General features: G+C 44.2%; 1 protein-coding gene across 4 annotated transcripts in view; it reads left to right on the forward strand.

Annotated features, from left to right (window-relative positions):
- The window catches only part of elp4 (elongator acetyltransferase complex subunit 4), a 307,678-nt gene that overhangs the window by 20,001 nt on the left and 266,672 nt on the right, over positions 1-21,005 (forward strand). For all 4 annotated transcript variants that reach the window (XM_078549418.1, XM_078549419.1, XM_078549420.1 and 1 more), the window contains exon 2: positions 4,003-4,038. In XM_078549418.1, the coding sequence (XP_078405544.1) occupies positions 4,003-4,038 (36 nt within the window). The remainder of the gene's footprint in view (positions 1-4,002; positions 4,039-21,005) is intronic.

The raw sequence follows: 21,005 nt of genomic DNA on the forward strand, positions 1-21,005 counted from the left end.
GAGTGTCTGCCCCCTTCCGCGGCTGGGTATCCGTGGAGAGGAAGCACGAGGTGTCTGTGGCACCGTCGAGGCCTTCCATGCTCAGTGGGCACTGCGGGACTGGGGTCTTTTATCGGACCCCCCCCCCCCCCCAACCACCTCCCCAATCACAGTTTGATTTAATGTTGGTAAGTTCCCTTCAAGTTTTGTCTTTGTCCTTGCAGTTCCCCTTTTAAGGGGCTGCTTTTACTTTATCCCTGGTTTTGTTGATTAGTTTATCTGGTTTGACTCGAAAGAGCTACATCTTAAACTTCCTAACCCTGCAGCCACGCCTTGGTGTTCCCCAGACATCCGCAGCGAAGGTGGAGGCAGCCTGCTAACTGCTGCATCTTGTCTTTGATGACTTGGGCGTCCTCTGGAAGATCAAGACCTGGAGGGCCCCGGCCTGCTTTCAAGGTCCTGCTGTGTGGCAGTGGCACCCTCCTCGACCTCTGGAGCTGGAGTTGCTGAGGTCACAGCAAGAGGGCAAATGGATGGGCTGGACACTCCTGGAATCACCTGGGTGGATGGCCCCTGGTGTGCACCTGCTGATCCTCATCCCAATGGGTGCCCAAGAGCCCCTGGCTGACTCCTTGAGGAGAAGGGGAAGCTGGAGTGAGATCGAGCTGCTCTCCACCCACCTCGTGTACATACTATTGAAGGACAAGCGTGGCATCAATGATGGAGATCAGTCCATGCAGCAGTGCAGGGCCGATGTCCTGGACCAAGGTCTCCATGGCAGCCGCCATCCTACCAGTGTTGACCTCGGGGTGTTGGCATGGTGGCACTTTCACCTCAGCCTGGAGGTGGCCAAACTCCTCCTCCATGCCTTACAACCTGAGGAGTGCAGAAGATGTTCCTGAGCTTCCCTTTGCAGCTCCAGCAACTGAGACATGACCAAGTCCAGAGGCTCGTCATCTGACTCAGGCTCAGCAGATTTCTAGCCTCCAGCAGCCTTCAGAGTGCCGGAGACCTGGGGAAGCCCCTGCCGCCGCCAGCTGTGAATCATAAAGTGTGACATGCTCACCAGATTGTGATCCCGAGGCTACTGTAAAACTAGGTCCCAGCAGGTGTGTGTCTGTGCGAAGGTAGAGGGTGTGGGTGAGCACTGTTATGGTTCTTCAAGGAGGGTGCCTACAGATTTCTCTTGAGATTTCTTCGGGGCTTGATTGGAGGTGCTGGGTCATGGACTCTCCTGGCTGTTTCTCTGATGTGCCTGCCAAAGCAAGGAGAGATAATTAATACATGGCAGTGGCCTGTGAAGCAGGACACATCACTTACAGCATGGTTGTCTAATGGATGTTGCACTGCTGGATCCTCACTTGGTAGAGCGCCGCCAGCCTCGTCGTCAGCACAGGAATGGTCCAGATCCTCGTCGACCAGCTGCATGGCTCTGTTTTCAAAGTCCGTGAGGACCTTGATTTCAGGCATCCCTCCACCAGTCTGTGACCCCTCGTTCTTGATGTGTGCCAGCTTCTCCTGCATGAATACAGATGAGAAAGAGTGTAAGCAATATGTCTGCCAGGCCACATGATAAGTATGCCTGGCATGTGTGGGTGGTGTGTGGTTCCATGGACAGGATGAGGACAATGAAGGTGAGTGTGAGCGAGTGAATGGTGACGTCCCTTGAACTGGCAGCGAGTGATGGCCCTATGGATGTGTGATGGATTTGTGAGTGTTGAGTGATGAGAAGAGTGACTTACCCTGGCGGAATGGAAGAGATCATTCATCCTCTTGCGGCACTGGGTAGCTGTCGTCTTTTGCAGGGCATTGGCGCTGACCACTGCTGCCACCACCTCCCAAGCCGGATTGGTGATATTGCTGCCCATCCTGCGGCCAGCGTGGGAATAGAGGACATCACGACGGTCCTCCACAGCAGGCGCTTGAGGGGTGCATCATTAAACGTTTTTGCCTTTCGGGGCCTTTCCGCGCAGCAGTTGTTGCCTGGAAGCACTGAGGTGTGCACGCGGCTGCACTTTAAATATGGCACCCGGCGTGAGGAAGCAGTGACGTGATAATGTGGCAGGCAAATAAGAGCCTGCCCGCTATCAACGGTGTGTTTCCCAGGACACATAATTAATTCTGCGAGATTGGGATGATACAGCATGCGAAGCCGCCATTGCAAGCGGCAGGTAAAACGTCGTTTATCCCGCTACCGCACTTAGTTCAAATCTGGGACAATTGTGCCCATAGTTCCAAGTCAGGATGGTGTGTGGCTTGGAGGTGAGCTTGCAGGCGGTGGTGTTCCAGTTCATCTGCTGTCTTTGTCCTTGTAGGTGGTAGAGGTCGAAGGTTTGGAGGGTGCTGTAGAAGGAGCTTTGGTGAGAAGAAAACAATTTGCATTTCTGCAGCACAGTTCATGACAACAGGATGCACAAAGTGCTTGACAGCCAACTCAGTACTTTTCTGAAATGTAGCCACGCTTGTAATGCATGGTAGCCAATTTGTCCTCAGCAAGGTCCTGCAAACAACAAAGATAGTGACCAAAAAACTTGTTTCTTTAGGTTGTGTTTGAGACATAAATGTTGTCCAGGACATTATAGTGAATGCACCTGCTCATCTTTGGAATAGTGCTGTGGGACCTTTTGTGTCTGTGTCAGAGGACAGACAGGGCCTAGGTTTAACATCCCATTCCAAAGACTTCACCTATCACAGCACTCCTCTGGTGTGTCAACTTGGATTATCTACTCAAGTCACTGGAGTGGGATTTAACCTTACAGCCTTCTGACTCGGGCAAGAGTACTATCACTAGGCATGGGCTAATATCTATTTATTATTGCAGCAGAATAAGTTCTCTGTGGGAATGGGGCTTCTGATGTCTCTTTCTTCCATTGTGCCAATGTTTTTCATGCACTGGAATTGTAGCAATGATTAAGAATCATTCCTTTATGTTGTTAAGTTGTCCATTTATAATTGCTTTCTTTTGTTGGTGTTGCAATAAATGGCACAATATTGTAAGCCCCATCTATGATGTTCCTTTGCTTTAATTACATTGTTCATCAATTATTACAAAACTTTTATCCTATGAAATCAAGAATTGAAGAAATAGGTGTAGGTTTTATTTCCACATAGCAGCTGATGATTAACGTGAAGAAGTATTATCATCTTTGGTGTGTGTTGTTGAGTCATAGTTAAAAATTTATATTAACTGCATGACTCATTGCTGAAAGATGTATTATATTTTTGTCTTGAAGTGGTTCAGTCAAGTATAATTTTAGCGATGGAACTTGTGGGGTGGTAGGGGGAGGGGTGTCAGTTCAAAGAAAGTACTGTCACCTCTATTTGTACAGATGAATTGTTATGGAATTACATGAAAATATTTTCATTGTTCTCAGATCAAAAATTTTGGGTATAATTTCTAAGCTAGCAAATAAACTTGATCAAAGATCTGTTGGAATTACTTTCCATATCTGGCACATTCTTTCAGTAGGCATGCTTGGGGAGCTGCACAGAGAACATGCATTTGTATTTTCTCCAGTGCTGTTCTAGCACTCCCAAATCACAGGGCCTGGTATAGTTTGCAACAGTACAAAAGTAAAATTTCCAGTGATCAGGATGACCCAGTAAACTTATGATCTCTCTATCTCCATCTCATTCCTCTTTTTCTCATCCTTATTGCTACCACCCCACCACTCTACTTCCTTTGCTCTATGGATGGACAAGTAGAGTTCTCCACATTTTCTAGTTTTTACACTGTCAGCCCTTGCTGTTATATGTGCCCATCATATAATCTGACCACGTTTTTCCTTTTGTCTTCCCTTCAGTCTGCCATCAGCTTTTTAAGTGACAGCAGCAACCTCCAGAGCATGTTCCTTGTGACTTTTCCCTCATGCCCTTTATTGAGGATTTCCTTTGCAGGATTTGAGAGATATAGTAGAAACTGGCCAGTGTCATTTGTGAACCGTATTCTATTCACCATTTTAAAACCTTCTGTATCATTAAGGGCACTTTGAAAATGTATTCATAATGTTAATTTCTTTTTAGGAGGAGGCCTGGCAGTTGGAACTCTTCTCCTTGTTGGTAAGTGCAATATTAATTTTTTAGTAGCTGACTTCACTCTGAGTGTGGAGGCTTAAATAAAATGTCTGCCCATTATTTAGACCGATCTGATAATCAGGTCCTTTATCTTGTGAAACCTCGTAACGCACCAACAGCTTGCATTTATGTAGTGCTTTTAAAGTAGTAAAATGTCCCAAGGTGCTTCACAGAAGCATTATTTTAAAAAAACAGAGCCACGTGAAATTTTAGGGCAGGAGATCAAAAGCTCAGTCAAAGTAGTAGATTTCAATGAGTCCCTTAATGGAGGAGAGAGAGGCTTAAGAAGGGAATTCCAGAACTTGGGGTCTAGACAACAGGCAGAATTAAAATTATTGTAAAATTCACTCAATATCAAGGTTTACTTTTTTTGCTCAAAAATAAAATCAGCAGAGGATGGATGACTCAGGTTACTGGACTCAGTTATGTGTGCTGTCAAATTGAGGGAGAGCTTTTTACTTTCAGGAGCACAGCATTATCCATAAGGAAGGCAAACAGTGAATTCTGAACAGGAGGATGTTAGGAGGGGGTGACCACACGCAAGGTCGAAAGAATTTTTATAAAGAAGGCCTTTTTTTTTTTAAAGGAAGCGAGGTGGCAAAGCAGAAGGAATTGGGTACAGAGTTCCAGAGGATGAGAGTATAGTACTTAAGTGGGCAGCCACCGGTGATAAAGTAAAGTAGAAGTGGTGGGGAAGGAGGGAGGGCAGGGGGAAAGAGTAACTTAGTATTAATAGAATGCCTTTTATATTGCTGAAAAAAGTGACATGTTCAAGCTTTTCATCTTGCACTCATCAGGACACTTGCAAGAATACCAGCATAAGGGGGAAAACAACAGTTTATACTATATATGAAGAGAAATCCACAGCTGCATGTAATGATTTCCTTACACGTCTTAATGGGCTCCATCCTGTGCTCAAATTCACCTATGAAGTGGGACAGTCAAATGAACCTCCCCTTCCTTGACGTACTAGTTGAGAAATCCACCAGGGGATTCTCTACCATAACAAAAACAGAATTACCTGGAAAAACTCAGCAGGTCTGGCAGCATCGGTGGAGAAGAAATCAGTTAACGTTTCGAGCCTTCATGGCCCTTCGGCAGAACTGAAGCATAGTTAGAAGAAGGGAGAAATATAAATTGGTTTAAGGTGGGGGGGGGGGGTGGAGGGAGAGAGAGAGAGAGAGACATTGAGGGTGTGGAGATGAGCAGATAATCAAAAGATGTCACAGACAAAAGGGTCAAAGAGGTGTTGAAGGTGGTGATATTTGTCTGAGAAAAGTGCTAATTAAGAATGGAAGACAGGATATTCAAAGTACAGCTCTAGTGGGGGTGGGGTGGAAAGACTAACAAGGTTTTAGTTTAAATTTAAAAATAATGGAAATAGGTGGGGAAAGAAGAATCTATATAAATTATTGAAAAAAAAGCGGGGGGGGGAGGAGAAACGGGGTGGGGATGGGGGGAGGGGGAGTGATTCTCTACCATGGCCTGCCGCAAAGCAAAGATGAAAAGTTTTCAGTCAACTTCCTGAAATATGAGTTAATGAAATTTGGAGAGCCCTGGGATAATAGAAGTACAGAACTTTATATGGGTGAGAAAATGTCCTGTGGGATTTTGAATAAGTTTAAAAACTTATGCAACATTGAGTCATGGCGCCTGACTATGAGGGTGTCAGGTGAAATTCAGAGGAAGGCACAAACTAGGATTTCACAGGGAAGGATAGAGGCAGAGTCTCTCTTTTTTGCAAAAGTGGAAGAAAATGACCTTGATAACAGCAAAGTGGTGAAAGAAACCAAAGTTAATAAAAGATTACAGCAGTAAAAGTATTTCCCCACTAATGGCACTGTATTGAGTAAACCTTTTAAAGAATGGAGAATCCAATATTTAAGCCTGCCTTTTATGCATTCCTTTTGCAAAATCAGTTTATTACTAGTCATCGCCCCATGGAATAGCACATGGGGAGTTAAGACCAAGAATAGTCTTCGGGTGAAGTAGACTTGGAGGACAGGAATAATTGTACTAAGGCATACCGACCTAACTTAGTTTCCATTTTGGACATGTGTATTTTGTGCAAATTTTTACATTTACATTCTGAATTCCTATATTAGCAATTGCCTATGTTGGCTTGTTATGGTGTAATTATACTTCCCTGCCAGTGGTGGCACTGCAGGACTTGCTGGCAGGAGTGTGCAATTAGTTTATCAAGAATGAACAAGGATTACATTTCAATCCATAGCACTCCACTAGTAGTAGGAAATACTGCAACTATGTTCTAATCCTCCTAAATCAGATCAGAGAATCTCTGAAACTATTTGGCCTTAATCATAGGGGGATAGGCCTCTTCTTCTGATTGTTTTTCCTTGATGTTACTTCAAACTGTGCTTCAGCTAGACAAGAAGCAAAAAACTTGGCACTCCAGCTCTGTGTATCAGGGATTGGCCAGCTGAGCAGCCAGTCAAACCTGTGACCACCCTCTTACGTCATGGGCCCCTGACAGCTGGCCCCCATCCCTTGCTAGCCTCAAATGAATAGGGTCAACATATTATTTGTGAATGTTACTAAAATGCAAAATGAACTCTGGCATCTGAAGTTGACTTAGCATGGTGTACTTCTGACAGCTGCTTATGTTTGTCCAGATAGCTTGTGTGTTGTATGGATTTAACTTGTTTTGAACTGAACTTGATGTAAAAGGAAACTCCTTCATACAGATGTATCCAAGATTCCCCCTAGAACAAACAACCAAAAATCCGACCATGTTACAAGGATATTTGAATAGGAGCAGGTCATTTGGCCCCTCAAACTTGCTTGACCAGGTAGTTAGCCAGGGCAGCTGTATCTTTTAAACTCCAGTTTAATGCCTTTTCTGCATAATCCTTAATGACCTCAATTTCCAGGTTAGTATCCATCACCTTTGGAAACACCTCAGTTGATTCTGCATCTGTGACCTACAGTGCATTCCATTTTCTCAGCCTTTTATTTCCTTGGACTTACTTTTGACTGACTGAATTCAGATTTTAGCATAAAGTCCTTTATTCTGGAGGGAACAGTTGTCCCTGTATACATGATTTCAACAATATAGGTGGGGATTTCCTTGAACAGAATTTTCCCTGCACTTCAAGTACCTCTTAGTTATACATTCCAAATACTTCACACTATAGTTAAAGAATGAAGTTTCCTATATGGGGGAAAAAAAATCCCCTATGATGCTTATTCTTGGTACAGCGCATTATGATGAATATTTGCAGTAGATTTTCCTCTTTTTACCATATAGATTTTTAAATTTTATTTCCAGGACAGTTAAGTTTTGTAGTAATTTCAGTCGACAAAAGCAACAAGTAGATTGATTCTACGATGAAGGAGTGATTCATTTTCCACATTCACCTGTTACCATTTGATTGTTTATATGGGCATTTTTCTGTTCTTTTGATGTGGTTTTGATTTTTACAAACTGACTTTGTATCTTACATATGAATTGTCAAGAGTGATTCTCAGTTGGTGTGGCAGCTTTATATGGAAAAGGCACCCTTACTATAATCATTTGTGAGGAATTTTGAAGAAATGTAAGTTTCTAGTGGTAGTATGCTCTGAAAATTCTTTTATGCATGCGCATTATGCACAAACAAAGGCACCATAGTTTTTTTCCACATGGATGTCAATTGTATGCTTTCGATGCTTTGATAACACATTGATTCTACGGATGACTCATCTTGATTTTGAATGTGTTTGGAAACATGCCTGGTAGATCAGCCATTGCTTTACATGATTACTCACTGCATTGCAGTGGTTTTAATGCTACTGCAATGAAGTATCGCATCACTGGCACGTAAAATTGCTCAGTCATTAGTGAAATAAAAGTTAAGCACTGTATTTTATGAAATTAGCTGTATTTAATGGAAGTTCTGTTTATATAAGTGAAATGGAGTCACTCGTTTTCCGTGTTCAACCAACTTGTTTCTTTCAAGGGGGTCATGGGATGATACTAAAATCCTGTTTTGAAATCCTTGATCTCTAATGTGGAATTATAAGCTATTGCTTCATTTTTGTTCAGAGCACAGTAGCAATTGGACGATATGTTCTAGCCTCAGATGTGAATTTATAGAGTCCTCCCCTAGCTCAGTTACCTGCCTCCCTTCTGCAACTGTGGCCAGATGCATGGTGGAGGTTAGCTGCTTGTCTACAACAACACTGGGCAGTGGCCCATATTTTCTAGCATCTTGTTTGAGTTACATTGGAAAAACCAGGGCATAGGACTAGCTCTATACTGGTTGAGTGATATTTGAGAACTCATGACAGGGGAACAGGATAAAATTACAAGCAACACAATGGACAAGCAACAAAATGGGGTACAAAAATGTTTTGTTTTTACTGAAAAAATCAAAGTGTCAAGACCAGAAGGGCTCAAGGTTGAAAAGGAAGGACAAGGTAAATTAAGATGTGTCATTTCTTTCTTTCTCTCTCTCTCTCTCTCTCTCTCTCTCTCCCTCTCTCTCTCTCTCTCCCGCGCCCCCCCCCCCCCCCCCCCCCCCCCCCCGCCGCCCCTCCAACCACCCAAAAAAGGCACCAAAATTTATTGCAATTTTTGCTTGTATAAAGGTTTATCTGAAACATTACCATGACCCAGGTTACCAGGCTCTTTGAAGTCATGTGAACATTAATTATGGACATCCTCCAACACACCTCATGTTTTGCTATTCTTGGTATGTTGTTATTCTGCTGTTTTACAAGCTCAGGTGCGTTGCAGAAGGTCATGCAGTGCTGTCTTCACCTTTTCACGAAACATTACACTTTAGTGAGTAAACTTCCTCTCCAATCAATTCCACCGTTCCTCAAATTAGTTTTGATGGAGGAATTATTGCACTTAACCTTCCAAATGCATTAGCTGATTAATTTAATCGGGTAATAGTGAATTTGAGTGTTATTAAACTATTAGCTTGCTTCAGTACTGAAATCCTCCAGAGATGCCTATAGGGAGTTCAGTATGTTCATTGCTGGAATGGATCCAGAATGTAGCATTTTAAGAACTATACATGGTTATATGTATACACTTTGATTTTGTTACTTATGTGGTAATTTTCAGACTCATGCTTACAAATGGATTATTACAGTAGCTCTTAGCTAAGTGTTTCACATCCAGCCAAAGGTCATATTATGTTCAGAGCTACATTATAACTATTGTGTGTCTTATTCTTTCTGAAGTCCATACTCCACCTGATAATTCTAGGTGAAGTCACTATAATTACAAAATGTCTTCACCTATGCCAGGAAACTTGTGGTATGCCAGTTGAGATGGTACATGTTTCTGTATTGATAACCATTGTTGAATGAGTGTTTTGGAATGGAAGAGGTGACGCTAGTGAGACTGCAGACCAATACTTAAAGAAAACCCTGGTATCTCAGTGCATGTCATCGATTGAAATAAAAATTACAGCTCTGTTATACATTCCTTAGTATCCATTATTCTGTATCACATAGACTTGTGTAATAAGATTGTAATCAGAATTACTACTGCTGTCCCTTCAATTACTGCCTTTAAACCTGACGTTTACAGGTGCTTTTCAGTGGCACAATTACACTCAAGACTTAAGAATGCCTGTAGGGAACTGAAGGGATAAATTAACTTCTTTCTCTATAACAGCCAACAGCAAATTCAGAGAAAGAAAAGAGCTTTTGTCATTAAATTGAGTGAACAATATAATATTGATGCTAGTTTACTGCACAACTGATCCATGTAGTAGCTTTGAGGTTGAAACGGTTTCACGAGTTTTATTATTTGGGGATTTTCAATTGGAGCAAATCCCTTGGGACAGAAGTGAATACTACCTCACCACTGGGAGGAGCATTCAAGTATCGTTTGTTCTTTTGAAACATTCTTATATTGATGCAATGCCATTTTTTTAAATAAAGCTGAGATTTTTTGAGCTGAATATAGATAAATGAGTAAAAGTCATAAAATACTTAAATGTACTCTCAAGTTGTGAGTTTCGACCAAAAGGAGGTGAAATAAACCCGATGCTTGCTGCATTTAGTGAACTCAGAAAACTTACTTGGTTTAGCAGATGAACATTTTGAGTTGTTGTTGATTCACCTATGCTTTCATTAGCTTCTAGCACGGAAGATTCCATACTCGCCACTACTTTACACTGAAGAAACTGTTGACGTGGATAGGTCTATCTCTGTAGCTAGTGCATATTTACGATAGTGTTGGAGACAACATGTAAGAATAGAGTAAAGAAGGTGGTAATTGGCTGAGGTGTACCTGGAGATATAATCCTTGCACTTTTTACCCAAGTTAACTTGTTGCAGGTCTTGGCATTGAATTGGATGCGTTGTCCCCATGAGACAATGACTAAAAGTCAGATATTGCACATGTAGATGTGCTTTGTGTGGACATGTGCAGGCAGGTCAAACTAAGATTTTTCTTTCTCTTTGCTGAATTGTGTTGCACTGTATTTTGAGCATACAGCTGTAACTAAAACATGAACAATTTTGTGTTTTAACATGTTGAACAGCTAAACATTATTATTTGTATTATAAATGCAAAATTAGGATACTGAGTTTATCACACTCATAAGAGCTTCATTACATTCACAAGCCACTCTACTTGATTTTTATAATTTGTGGGATATATTCATTTCCATTGTGTACCCTGTTTCCCCTGTGCTGTCAGTTCAGGGATAGGACCGATGCTACAAATACTAAGTACTTAACTATTGATGATTTAACACTGTAGTGAGGTAATTTACTGAATAAGCTTCTCTTTTTAATGAGGATGTAAATATGGCCATTCAGCACATCAATGTTTGGTATCCAGAAAGATCCTACATTCCAGTTGTTTGAAGTTACTGTTATGTAGGTAAATGCAGCATCCCACAGCCAAGTCCAAGGAACAGCAACTGAGTTAACCAACCAGTTAATATGATTTGGTGGTGTTGGCTGAGGGATAAGTGTTGACCACTGAAGAGAATTACTCTGCTGTTTTTCAGATACCATGGAACTTTCTATCACCCATCTGAAAGGCAGCACATACAACAATACAGCACTGTTTTAATACTTCGCTGAGCAAATGAAATCAGCAAGAGTTCCTGTTTCTGATCTACAAACCCCTGCTAGAAATGTGCATATGTGAACATTAGGCATGGACCAGATAAGATGAGGCTGTACTGTTTCCCCCATATTTGAATACACTCCCAGCACTCTGCCCATGCTCACCTCTGAATAGTGGTTACTTGGATGAGGTGGGATGCTCCAGGAACAGTAACCCAGGAAAGAGTCCGCACTGATGAAAAGAGGGCAAGGAGAAAGCTGCTGGGAAAAGCAAGATAAAATACACATCTAACCAATTTAAAAATCAATCTAAACTTAGAATGACAGTCACACAGGTGGAAGGCAGAACACAAGGAATGCAATTATCATGAAATTAATGTTCTGAGTGAGTATGACAGTAGTTTTACAATGTTGTGATGGTCATTGATACTAAGTGTAAAGTAATCTATTTATAGTTGCAATGAATCCAAGCTAGAACAATCAATTGAAGGCAGTTTGCTCAGTCGTGCTACAAATGATGAGCATTTAGTCTTAGATAAAGAAAAAAGTCACGATTGTTTATGCCATCGAAATTCATTGTTTTAGAACTCCAGTTCACCCAGCATGGCATCCACTGTATTTTGAAAACTGCTAATGTATTTGACTCTACTATGTTACCTGGTAGATCATGTAATAAATTTGTCAACTTTTGAGTAAAGAGGATTTATGTATTCCTTTTCTAATGTGGGATGTGGACAGAGGCTCTCACATTTATAATGATTCATGAACAATGTAGTAAAGGGCACTTGCCAACCTTGAAACTACTTCACCAAGGATTCCAAAACCTTCAGGAACTTTTTGCCTAGAAAAAATGTTTTAAAAAAAATCTAAAGAAACAAGTCCATATTTCTAACATTAACCATTCTGGATTTTCTTGTGTTCTCTGCCCACCCTGATGCTGCCATCAGAGGGGAAACTAATCCACTGAGGCTCCTGAAATTTTGAACTGGGCAGTTGCGGGACATATGAAAGTGACATAAATTAACTTCAGATTTTTCCTTCTCTCACTGAAGGGGATCCTTAATTGCTCCAACCAAAATGCAGGACATTGACAGCAATAACTTAGTTCTGTCATGCTCTTTCTGTACTGACATTTCAGAAACCTTCACAGGGCTAACAAGTTTTGGGGGTGGGATGAAAAAACACGGTTGATGATGGTATTATGGTGTATTTTGATGGCAGCAAGATGAAGATGCTAAAGTTGAGAAATCTAAAAGGCAGACTCAAGGTCACTGGAAGAATGACCACCAATGTTGAATAGGCCACTGTTGGAGTACCAGAGGAGCAGTCGGGGGCATAGGACTGGAGAAAGTCATAGTAGTCAGAAGGGATAAGACTATGGTGGGATTTTAAAGTTGTCTCTGGGAAATGGGAAGCCAGTGATGCCTGACAAGGGCAAAGGTGATGAGGATGCAAGCCTTAGTATGGATCAGAAATTAGGCCATAACTTTATAGATCCGTGGTTCCCAAACTGTGGTACCCAAATTTCTGATGGATAGACAGGAGAAATTATCTAATGGTGGATTAAATTATTTTTTCCCCTCATTTTCTTAATTCGTTATTTTTTCATTGCATGTGTGTAAAGAAAGTTAGGAAACTCCCCAGTGGATGTTTTCTCTGCCTGTTGTATTTTTCCAAATGCAACGGAATCCAGCGACCAGCTGGTGGGTTTGTTCCAGGAGAATAGATTTATGTGCCATTTGGTCACTGGCGAACTCTCAGCATGCTCTTTAAACTCCTTAGCATAAGTCAGAGACCTTGGTGCAGGGCTTGTCCTCCTCCAAACTGAGGAGCCAGCAAGATCACCTGTCACAATGTACCATCCTTCCAAGTGCCAGCAGTTTCCTAAGAGTGTGGAGCTTCTGGTTGGAAATGGACTTAAATAGAAACATGTGAACAAGGAGCAGGAGGAGGCCATTCAGCCCTTTGAGCCTGCTCTGCCATTTAATAAGATCATGGTTGATTTGATAGTAACCTCAAATCTCCATCCCACCTGTCCCTGATAACCTATCACCCCCTTGCTTACCAAGAATCCATCCACCCCTGCCTTAAATTCAAAACCCTCTTCCTGAAAAGGTGGTGGAAGCAGAGTTCCAAAGACTCACGACCCTCAGGGAATAAATTTCGCCTCATCTCCGTTTTAAATGGGCGACCCCTTTGTTTTTAAACATTTACCCCTAGTTCTAGATTCTCCCACAAGGGGAAACATCCTCTTCACGTCCACCCTGTCAAGACCCTTCAGGATCTTGTATTTCAATCAAATCGCCTCTTACTCTTCTAAAATCCAGCGGTTACAAGCCCAGCCTGTCCAACCTTTCCTCATAAGACAACCTGCCCATTCCAGTGATTAAGTCTGGTAAGCCTTGTCTGAACTGCTTCCAACGCATTTACATCCTTCCTTAAATCAGGTGACCAATACTGTAAGCAGTACTCCAGATGTGGCCTCATCAGTGCTATGTATAACTGAAGCATAACTTCCCTACTTTTGTATTCAATTCCTCTCGCAATAAATAATATTCAATTAGCTTTCGTAATTACTCGCTGTACCCACATACTAGCCTTTTGTGATTCATGCAAATCACTCTACATCTGAGAGCTCTGCAATCTCTCACCATTTAGATAATATGCTTCTCTTTTATTCTTCCTGCCAAAATGGACAATTTCACATTTTCCCACATTATACTCCATTTGCTAGATCTTTGCCCACTCACTTAACCTTTCTATATCTTTTTGTAACCTCCTTATGCCCTCTTCACAATTTACTTTCCTATCTATCTTTGTCATCAGCAAATTTAGCACCTATCCCATCCATCCCTTCATCCAAGGCATTTATAGAAATTGTAAACAGCTGAGAATCCAGCACTAATCCCTGTGGCACACTATTCGTTACAACTTGCCAACCTGAAAAAGACCCATTTATGCCCACTCGTGACTCCGTTAGCCAGCCAATCTTCTATCCATGTCAATATGTTACCCCCTTTACCATGAACTTTTATTTTCTACAGCAACCTTTGTGGCACTTTATCAAATGCCTTCTGGAATCTAAGTACGGTACATCCATCGGCTCCCCTTTATCCTCAGCATGTTACTTCATCAAAGAACTTCAATAAGTTGGTTAAACATGATTTCCCTTTCACAAAACCATGTTGACTCTGCCTGATCACATTGAACTTATCCAAATGCCCTATAATAATAATGCCCTTTAACATTTTTCCTACAACAGATGTTAAGCCAACTGGCCTGTAGTTTCCTGCTTTCTGTCTCCCTCTCCCTCCCTTTTGGAATAATGGAGTTACATTTGCTATCTTCCAATCTAATGGGACCTTCCCCAAATCTAGGGAGTTTTGCAAAATTAAAATGCATCAACTATCTCGGCCACTTCTTTTAAAACCCTAGGATGTCATCCATCAGGACTTGGGCGCTTGTCACAATTTACTCAATACCACTTTATCTGGTGATTGTAATTTTCCTTCGTTCCTCCTCCCCTTCCATTTCCTTATTTTTTTTTTGCTGCTTCTGGGATGTTACTTGTATCCTCTGTAAATACCTGTTCAATAAATCTGCCATTTCCTTCTCCATTATCAATTCTTGACTCACTTTCCATAGGACCAACATTCACTTTGTTACCTCGTTTTTTTTTTATATAAATATTTATAGAAACTCTTACTATCTGTTTTTATATTTCTGGCTAGCTTTCTCTTGTACTCTAATTTTTTCCTCCTTTTTAATCTTTCAGTCACCCTTTGCTGTTCGTTATATTCTATTCAATCTTCTAGCCTTCCACCTATCTTTGCACAGTTATATACTTTTTCTTTAAGTTTGGTACTATCTTTAACCTTTCTAGTTAACCATGAATGATGTGTCTGTCCCATGGACTTTTACTTATTCATTGGAATGTATTTATTCTGTGTAATCTGAAATATCCCCTTAAATGTTTGCCACTGCATCTCTATTGACATATCTCTTAACCTAATTTGTCAATTCACTTTTAGCCAGCTCTGCTTTCATGCCCCCATAATTGCCCTTAAGTTTAAAAACATACTGGCGTGGGTGTGCTCGGTGGTGAGAAGGCCAAATGTCGGTTTCACAATGTCGTGAATCCAGTTTGCGATTGTCTGCTCAGCCAGTCGATGGCGGGGCTGTGTTTCCCGTCATAGGCTGTCAGGAACTTCATTGTAGTACATCAGCATATCATTATAAGGCTAGCCCGCCAGACTCAGCCCCCCTTGCTGGATCGTCCACCCTTCCGCATGCCGACGTGTTTCACAGCAACGTATAAAAGTCGTGCACTTCGTGGACTGCGCTTTGAAGCAACTCGGAGGTGAATGCATAGTAACGTTGCGCAGCCCTCCTGAGGAATTCCTTTTGGACTTCAAAGCTGAGGCATGTTATGCGTTGGGGGGGGGGGGGGGGAGGGTGGCAAGGCTGCTCTATGGTTGAGGCAATTTTGGGGGGATGCAAAGACTGCCCTGCAGTTGAGACGACTTGGTTGGGGTGGTGGGGAGGGCAAAAGCTGGCCATGGAGCAGTCACTGGTGGACGTGCTTTCAGCCCCTTGCAATGTCATCATCCCAGTTTGGACCAGTCTCCCCATGGTTCAAGCTAACGGTGCAGCCTTGCAGCATGGGTGAGGAGAATACCTGTGCCTGAGCTGACAGCACAGCATACAGTCCAATGGGCAAAGCTGCTGCCTATCGGTCAGCTGAAGTGGGCTGGAGGAAGGTGGGGTTTTGGGCAGCCATGCATAGCACTATTCTCTGGCAATCAAAGTGGTGGCCAGCAATCTCCAGGTAGCATTAAGGGGCCTTCAGACTTAACCAAGAGTGGTTCTTAGTACACCCATACTAACCCATGTGTATCTTTCTTTCATCCTGAAGGAGGAATCAACCAGGATCATGAAGCTTGGTGAACTAGCTGTATTCCTTGTGGCGTACAGAGAGTGAAGACAATGGAGAAGAGAGTGACTGAGGCACCTGACTGCGCAGAGGGAGGAGCAGCAGCCTCTGGAAGAAGGGGCAGCTGGGGCTCCCACACACGCCGCCGAATAGCCACAGCGAGCCATTGCTAGTCGGCACTTAGCATCCCCGGGGTCTATAGATGCTGTCCTCCATTCCTGCAGATGTCCGAGAAGCAGTGTCGCTGAAGACGGTGCATGTCTAGGGAACTGGACAGTCACATCTGCTAGCTACTGCAGGCTTTGGCGGCACAGGGACATGGAGGGCTTCCACTGCCAGCGGCTGTGAAAGTGACGGCGGCGCTCAATTTCTACACCAGTGGCTCCTTTCAGGGCTCCACAGGTGACCTCTGTGGAATATCACAAGCCTCCACCCTCACATGCATCCATGAGGTCACGGATGCTAGCGTCGCAAGGGCACATGTCTTGGGCCAAAAGCACAAAAGTACAGAAGAGCCAGGATACAAGAGCACTGGGATTTGCCCAGATGTCAGGTTTCCCACAGGTGCAGGTTGCCATCCACTGCACTCATGTGGCACTCAGATCTCCATCATAACACACGGTCAACTATATCAAGCACAAGGGATTCCATTCGCTCAATGTGCACCTGGTGTGCGACCATCACAAACGCATCCTGCAGCTCTCTTGGTTTGCAGGGAGTGTCCACGACTCCTATCTTCTGTCGGTCACAGACCACCGACGTCTTCCAGGGTCCACAGAGGCTGTGGAGATGGCTCCTTGGGGGACGAGCTACCCGCAGAGGGTGTGGCTGATGGCATCCGTGCGGTGGCCTCAGACTGCAGCAGAGCAAAGGTATAACAAGACTCATGCTGCAACTCGCAACTTGGTGGAGCAAACAGTCGGGATGCTGAAAATGAGGTTTCGGTGCCTGGACTGGCCTGGTGGAGCCCTGCAATATAGTCCACAGAGGGTGTCATGCATCATCATCGTCTGCTGCATTGTTTACAACCTGGCTTTGCAACAGGGAAAGGAGCTGAGGAGGAGATGCAGGTGCGAGAGGTCGTCTCCAATGAGGAAGTTGACAGTGAGGAGGCCCTCAAAGGCGACTATGACAACTGAGGCCCTCGTACTGGCCAGACGAGGCAGGCCTGCTCGGGAGGCCTTCGTAGCTGCTCGATTTGTGGAGGATGATGACGATGACATGCAGTGAGGCGACACCATAAGATCCTCACATTGCATCTATGAACGTTTGACTCCAGTCTGCCTTATGGCAGCGCATATACCCTCTGAGAGTGCTCCTGTCATCGAGACGCAGTGGAAGCCCTAATATTCACTCGATTGCATGTCGTCACCATCCTACTGCAATGAGGACACTCCATAGATCTTCACATATCCTCTGAGAATGCCTGACTCCTGTCAGCCCGAGTGCAGTTCCCTTACACTCTGTGATCAGGGTCATACCATAGAGACGCAGCCATGAAACCTTAAAAGCATCTGATCCTTTTGTATATCTTCAGCACCTTACCCCTTCAGGAGCACAGCGTCACTGGTCATAGATGCTGAAGAGATGGGCGTCAACCTCACGTTAAATTGCTGAAAGCACAGGACAATGACAGAACTCTGACACCTGTCCACGACATTCTTGCAGCAATGACAAGCACTGTCGAGGTGTAGGCATCAGTAATGTGTCCAGGGAGAGTGGGGCCAGATCATCACTTTGGTCTGAAAGCTGCACAAAGCACACGGAAGAGGCCCTGGACTGAGACACCTGCCTTTTATCTTGTGCAGAAAGGTTTCACATCTGAGTGACATGAACACTGCTCATCAGAACAAGGAGTAACAAGCAGAGAGATGTTCTTGGAAGTTTGTTGACAATAGTGAACATTACATACAAGTGATTAACACCCGTGCCCAGGCTGTGCAGAGGACCTCCTTGTGAACCTACTCCTGGGCCTGGCCAAGTTGGCCATTAACAGGTCCAGGCAGCGGGCGATCGAGGGGGTCATCCCACCCTATTGTTTGGTCCTCTTCTGTGGCTACGTTCGCGGCCGGGTGTCCCTGGAGGGGGAGCATCCGGTGTCTGCCGGTACTCCCGAGGCCTTCTGTGCCCGGTGGGCACCGCGGGAACTGGGTGGTTTTATCGACCCCTTTAATCACATTTTGGTTTGATGTTTGTAAGTTTCCTTTAAGCTTTGTCCTCGGTTTTACAACTGACCTGACTTAGGGGCTGTGTTTATTTTATCCCTTATTTTGTTAATTTAGTTTAATTGTTTAACTCCAAAAGAGTTACATCTTCTTGACTTTGGTTTGATGTTTGGAAGTATCCTTTAAATTTTATCCTTGTTTTTGCAGTTTCCCTTTAAGGGGCTGCTTTTTAATTTGTCCTTGATTTTTATCAATTTAGTTTTTGTTTTGACTCAGTTACATTTTCTTAAGGTTCCTAACCCTGCCACTACGCCTTGCTGCTCCCCAGACATCCCACAGCAGAGGTGTAGGCAGCATGCTGACTACAATGCCCTGTCTGTGTTGACCTTGGCGGGTGTCCCCTGGAAGGTCAAGAGCTGGGGGACTCCAACCAGCTTTTGGGGTCCTGCTATGCAGCAGTGGCACCCTCCTCGGCCTGTGGAGCTGAAGCTGCTGAGGTCACAGGAAGAGGTTATTCAGTTGGGCTGGACACTCCCGGAGTCATCTGGATGGATGGCCCTGGGAGTTACACCTGATCCTCCTTCCTATGGGTGCCGAAGGACCCCTTGCTGACTGCTTGAGGAGAAAGGGTTTCTGCAGTGAGATCCGCTGCCCTGCACCCCTCTCATGTATGCACTATTGGAGGCCAACTATGGCACATGTGGTGGGGTTCAACCCGCGCACCAATGCAGGAACAAAGCCCTGGACCAAATTCTCTTGGCAGCTGCCATCCTACCAGTGGTGACCTCAGTGCGTTGGCATGCCAGTGCTATCATCTCAGCCTGAAGACAGCCGGACTCCTCCTCCATGCATTGCAATCTAAGGAATGCAGCAGATATCCCTTCCTGATGTTCCTGACCTTGCCTTTGCAGTTCCAGCAACTGTGACATGACCAAGTCCAGAGGCTCATTGCCTGATGTGGACTGAGCAGATTTCTGGCCTCCAGCAGCCCTCAGAGTGCCGGATGCCTGGGAAGCCCCGCCTCCACCTGCTGCAGATCATAAAGTGTGATGTGCCCACCAGATTGTGATCCCGAGGCTACTGTAAAACTAGGTTCCACCAAGGTGTGTGTCTTTGTGCTGGTGGAGGATGTGGGTGAGTGCTGTGATGGGACTTAAAGGAGGTGCCTTCAGATTCCTCTTCAAATGTTTTTTCGGGGCTTGCTCAGAGGCCCTGGGTCATGGACTCCGCCGGCTGTTTGGCAGATGTACCTGCGAAAGCAAGTAGAGCTTGTAAGTGCTTGGCAGTGGTCTGTGAAACAGGACACATCATGCACAGCATGGTTGTCTGATGGATGTTGCACTGTCGGATCCTCACTTGGCAGAGCACCACCGACCACGCCATCAGAACAGGAACGGCCCAGATCCTCACCGGCCAGCTGGATGGCTCTGTTTTCAAAATCTGTGAGGACCTTGATTTCAGCCATTCCTCCATCAGTCTGCTACCTCTCCCTCTTGTTGTGTGCCAGCTTGTCCTCCATGAATAGGGATGGAGATTGTGTAAGCATGACGTCTGCCAGGTCAGTTGATAAGTATGCCTGGCACATGTTGGTGGTGTGTGGTCCCATGGCTGGATGAGGACAATGACTGAGTGTGTGAATGGTGATGTACCTTGAATTGGTAGTGAGTGAAGTCCCTGTGGATGTGTGATGGGTTAGTGAGCGTGTGAGTTGAGAGTGATGAGAAGAGTGACTTACCTTGTCGGAATGGAGGAGAGCATTCATCCTCTTACAGCACTGGGTGGCTGTCCTCTTTTGCAGGGCGTTTGGCGCTGGCCACCACCGTCCAAGCTGGATTGGTAGTGATGCTGCCCATCCTGCAGCCAGAGCGGGGTAGAGGACGTCACGGCGAGCTTCCACTGTGTCCAAAAGGCCCTTGAGGGATGCATCATTAAACTTGGGGGCTGCAGTCTTTTTGCCTTTCAGGGCCATGTCATCTTTGCAGCAGTCGTGGGCTGGAAGTACAGGTGTGCGTGTGTCTACACTTTAAATATGACGCCCAGTGTGATGAAACTGCAAGATGATGGCGTGGCGTGCAAAATGGTGTGTTTCCTGTAAATACATAATTAATACAGCGGGTTTGTGATGTTACGGCGTGAAAAGCTGCCATCGCGGCTGGTGGATAAAACATCATTTTACCCGCCTGCTATCGCACTTGGTGCAAATCTGGGACGATTCCACCCATAGTCTCGGACCCACTCCTCTCTTCTTCACATTGAATATAAAACTCAATCACTAGGCGTGCCTTCACTATGAGGTAATTAATTAATCCCACCTCATTGCACAATGCCAGGTCTAGTATACCCTGCTCTCTGATTTGCTCCAGAACATACTATTCTAAGAAACTGTCCCAGAAACATTCTATGAGCTCATCTAGGCTACCTTTGTCCATCTGACTTTTTTAGTCTATATGCAGATTAAAATCTCCCATGATTTATTGCCGTACCTTTCTGTCAAGCTCCCATTATTTCTCCATTTATGCTCCATCTTACCACGTGTTTACTATTATGTGTCCTTTACACCGCTCCCACAAGTGACTTCTTGCCTTTACCATTGCTCATCTCTACCCAACGTTCCAACATCCTGGTTTCCTGAACTTTGGTTGCCCTTCTCTATTGTGCAAATACCATCATTAACTAACAGAACCACCCCTCTTTTTTCCTCACTTCCTGTCCTCCCTAAATGTCCAAATCCTTTAATATTCAGGCCCTAATCCATGTCCTCCAGCCATGACTCTGTAACAGCTATCAAATTGTACTTAATTTCTGTGTTCACA

The sequence above is a fragment of the Cetorhinus maximus genome, chromosome 9, assembly GCF_964194155.1.
Source record: "Cetorhinus maximus chromosome 9, sCetMax3.hap1.1, whole genome shotgun sequence".
NCBI classification, from domain to species: Eukaryota; Metazoa; Chordata; class Chondrichthyes; order Lamniformes; family Cetorhinidae; genus Cetorhinus; species Cetorhinus maximus.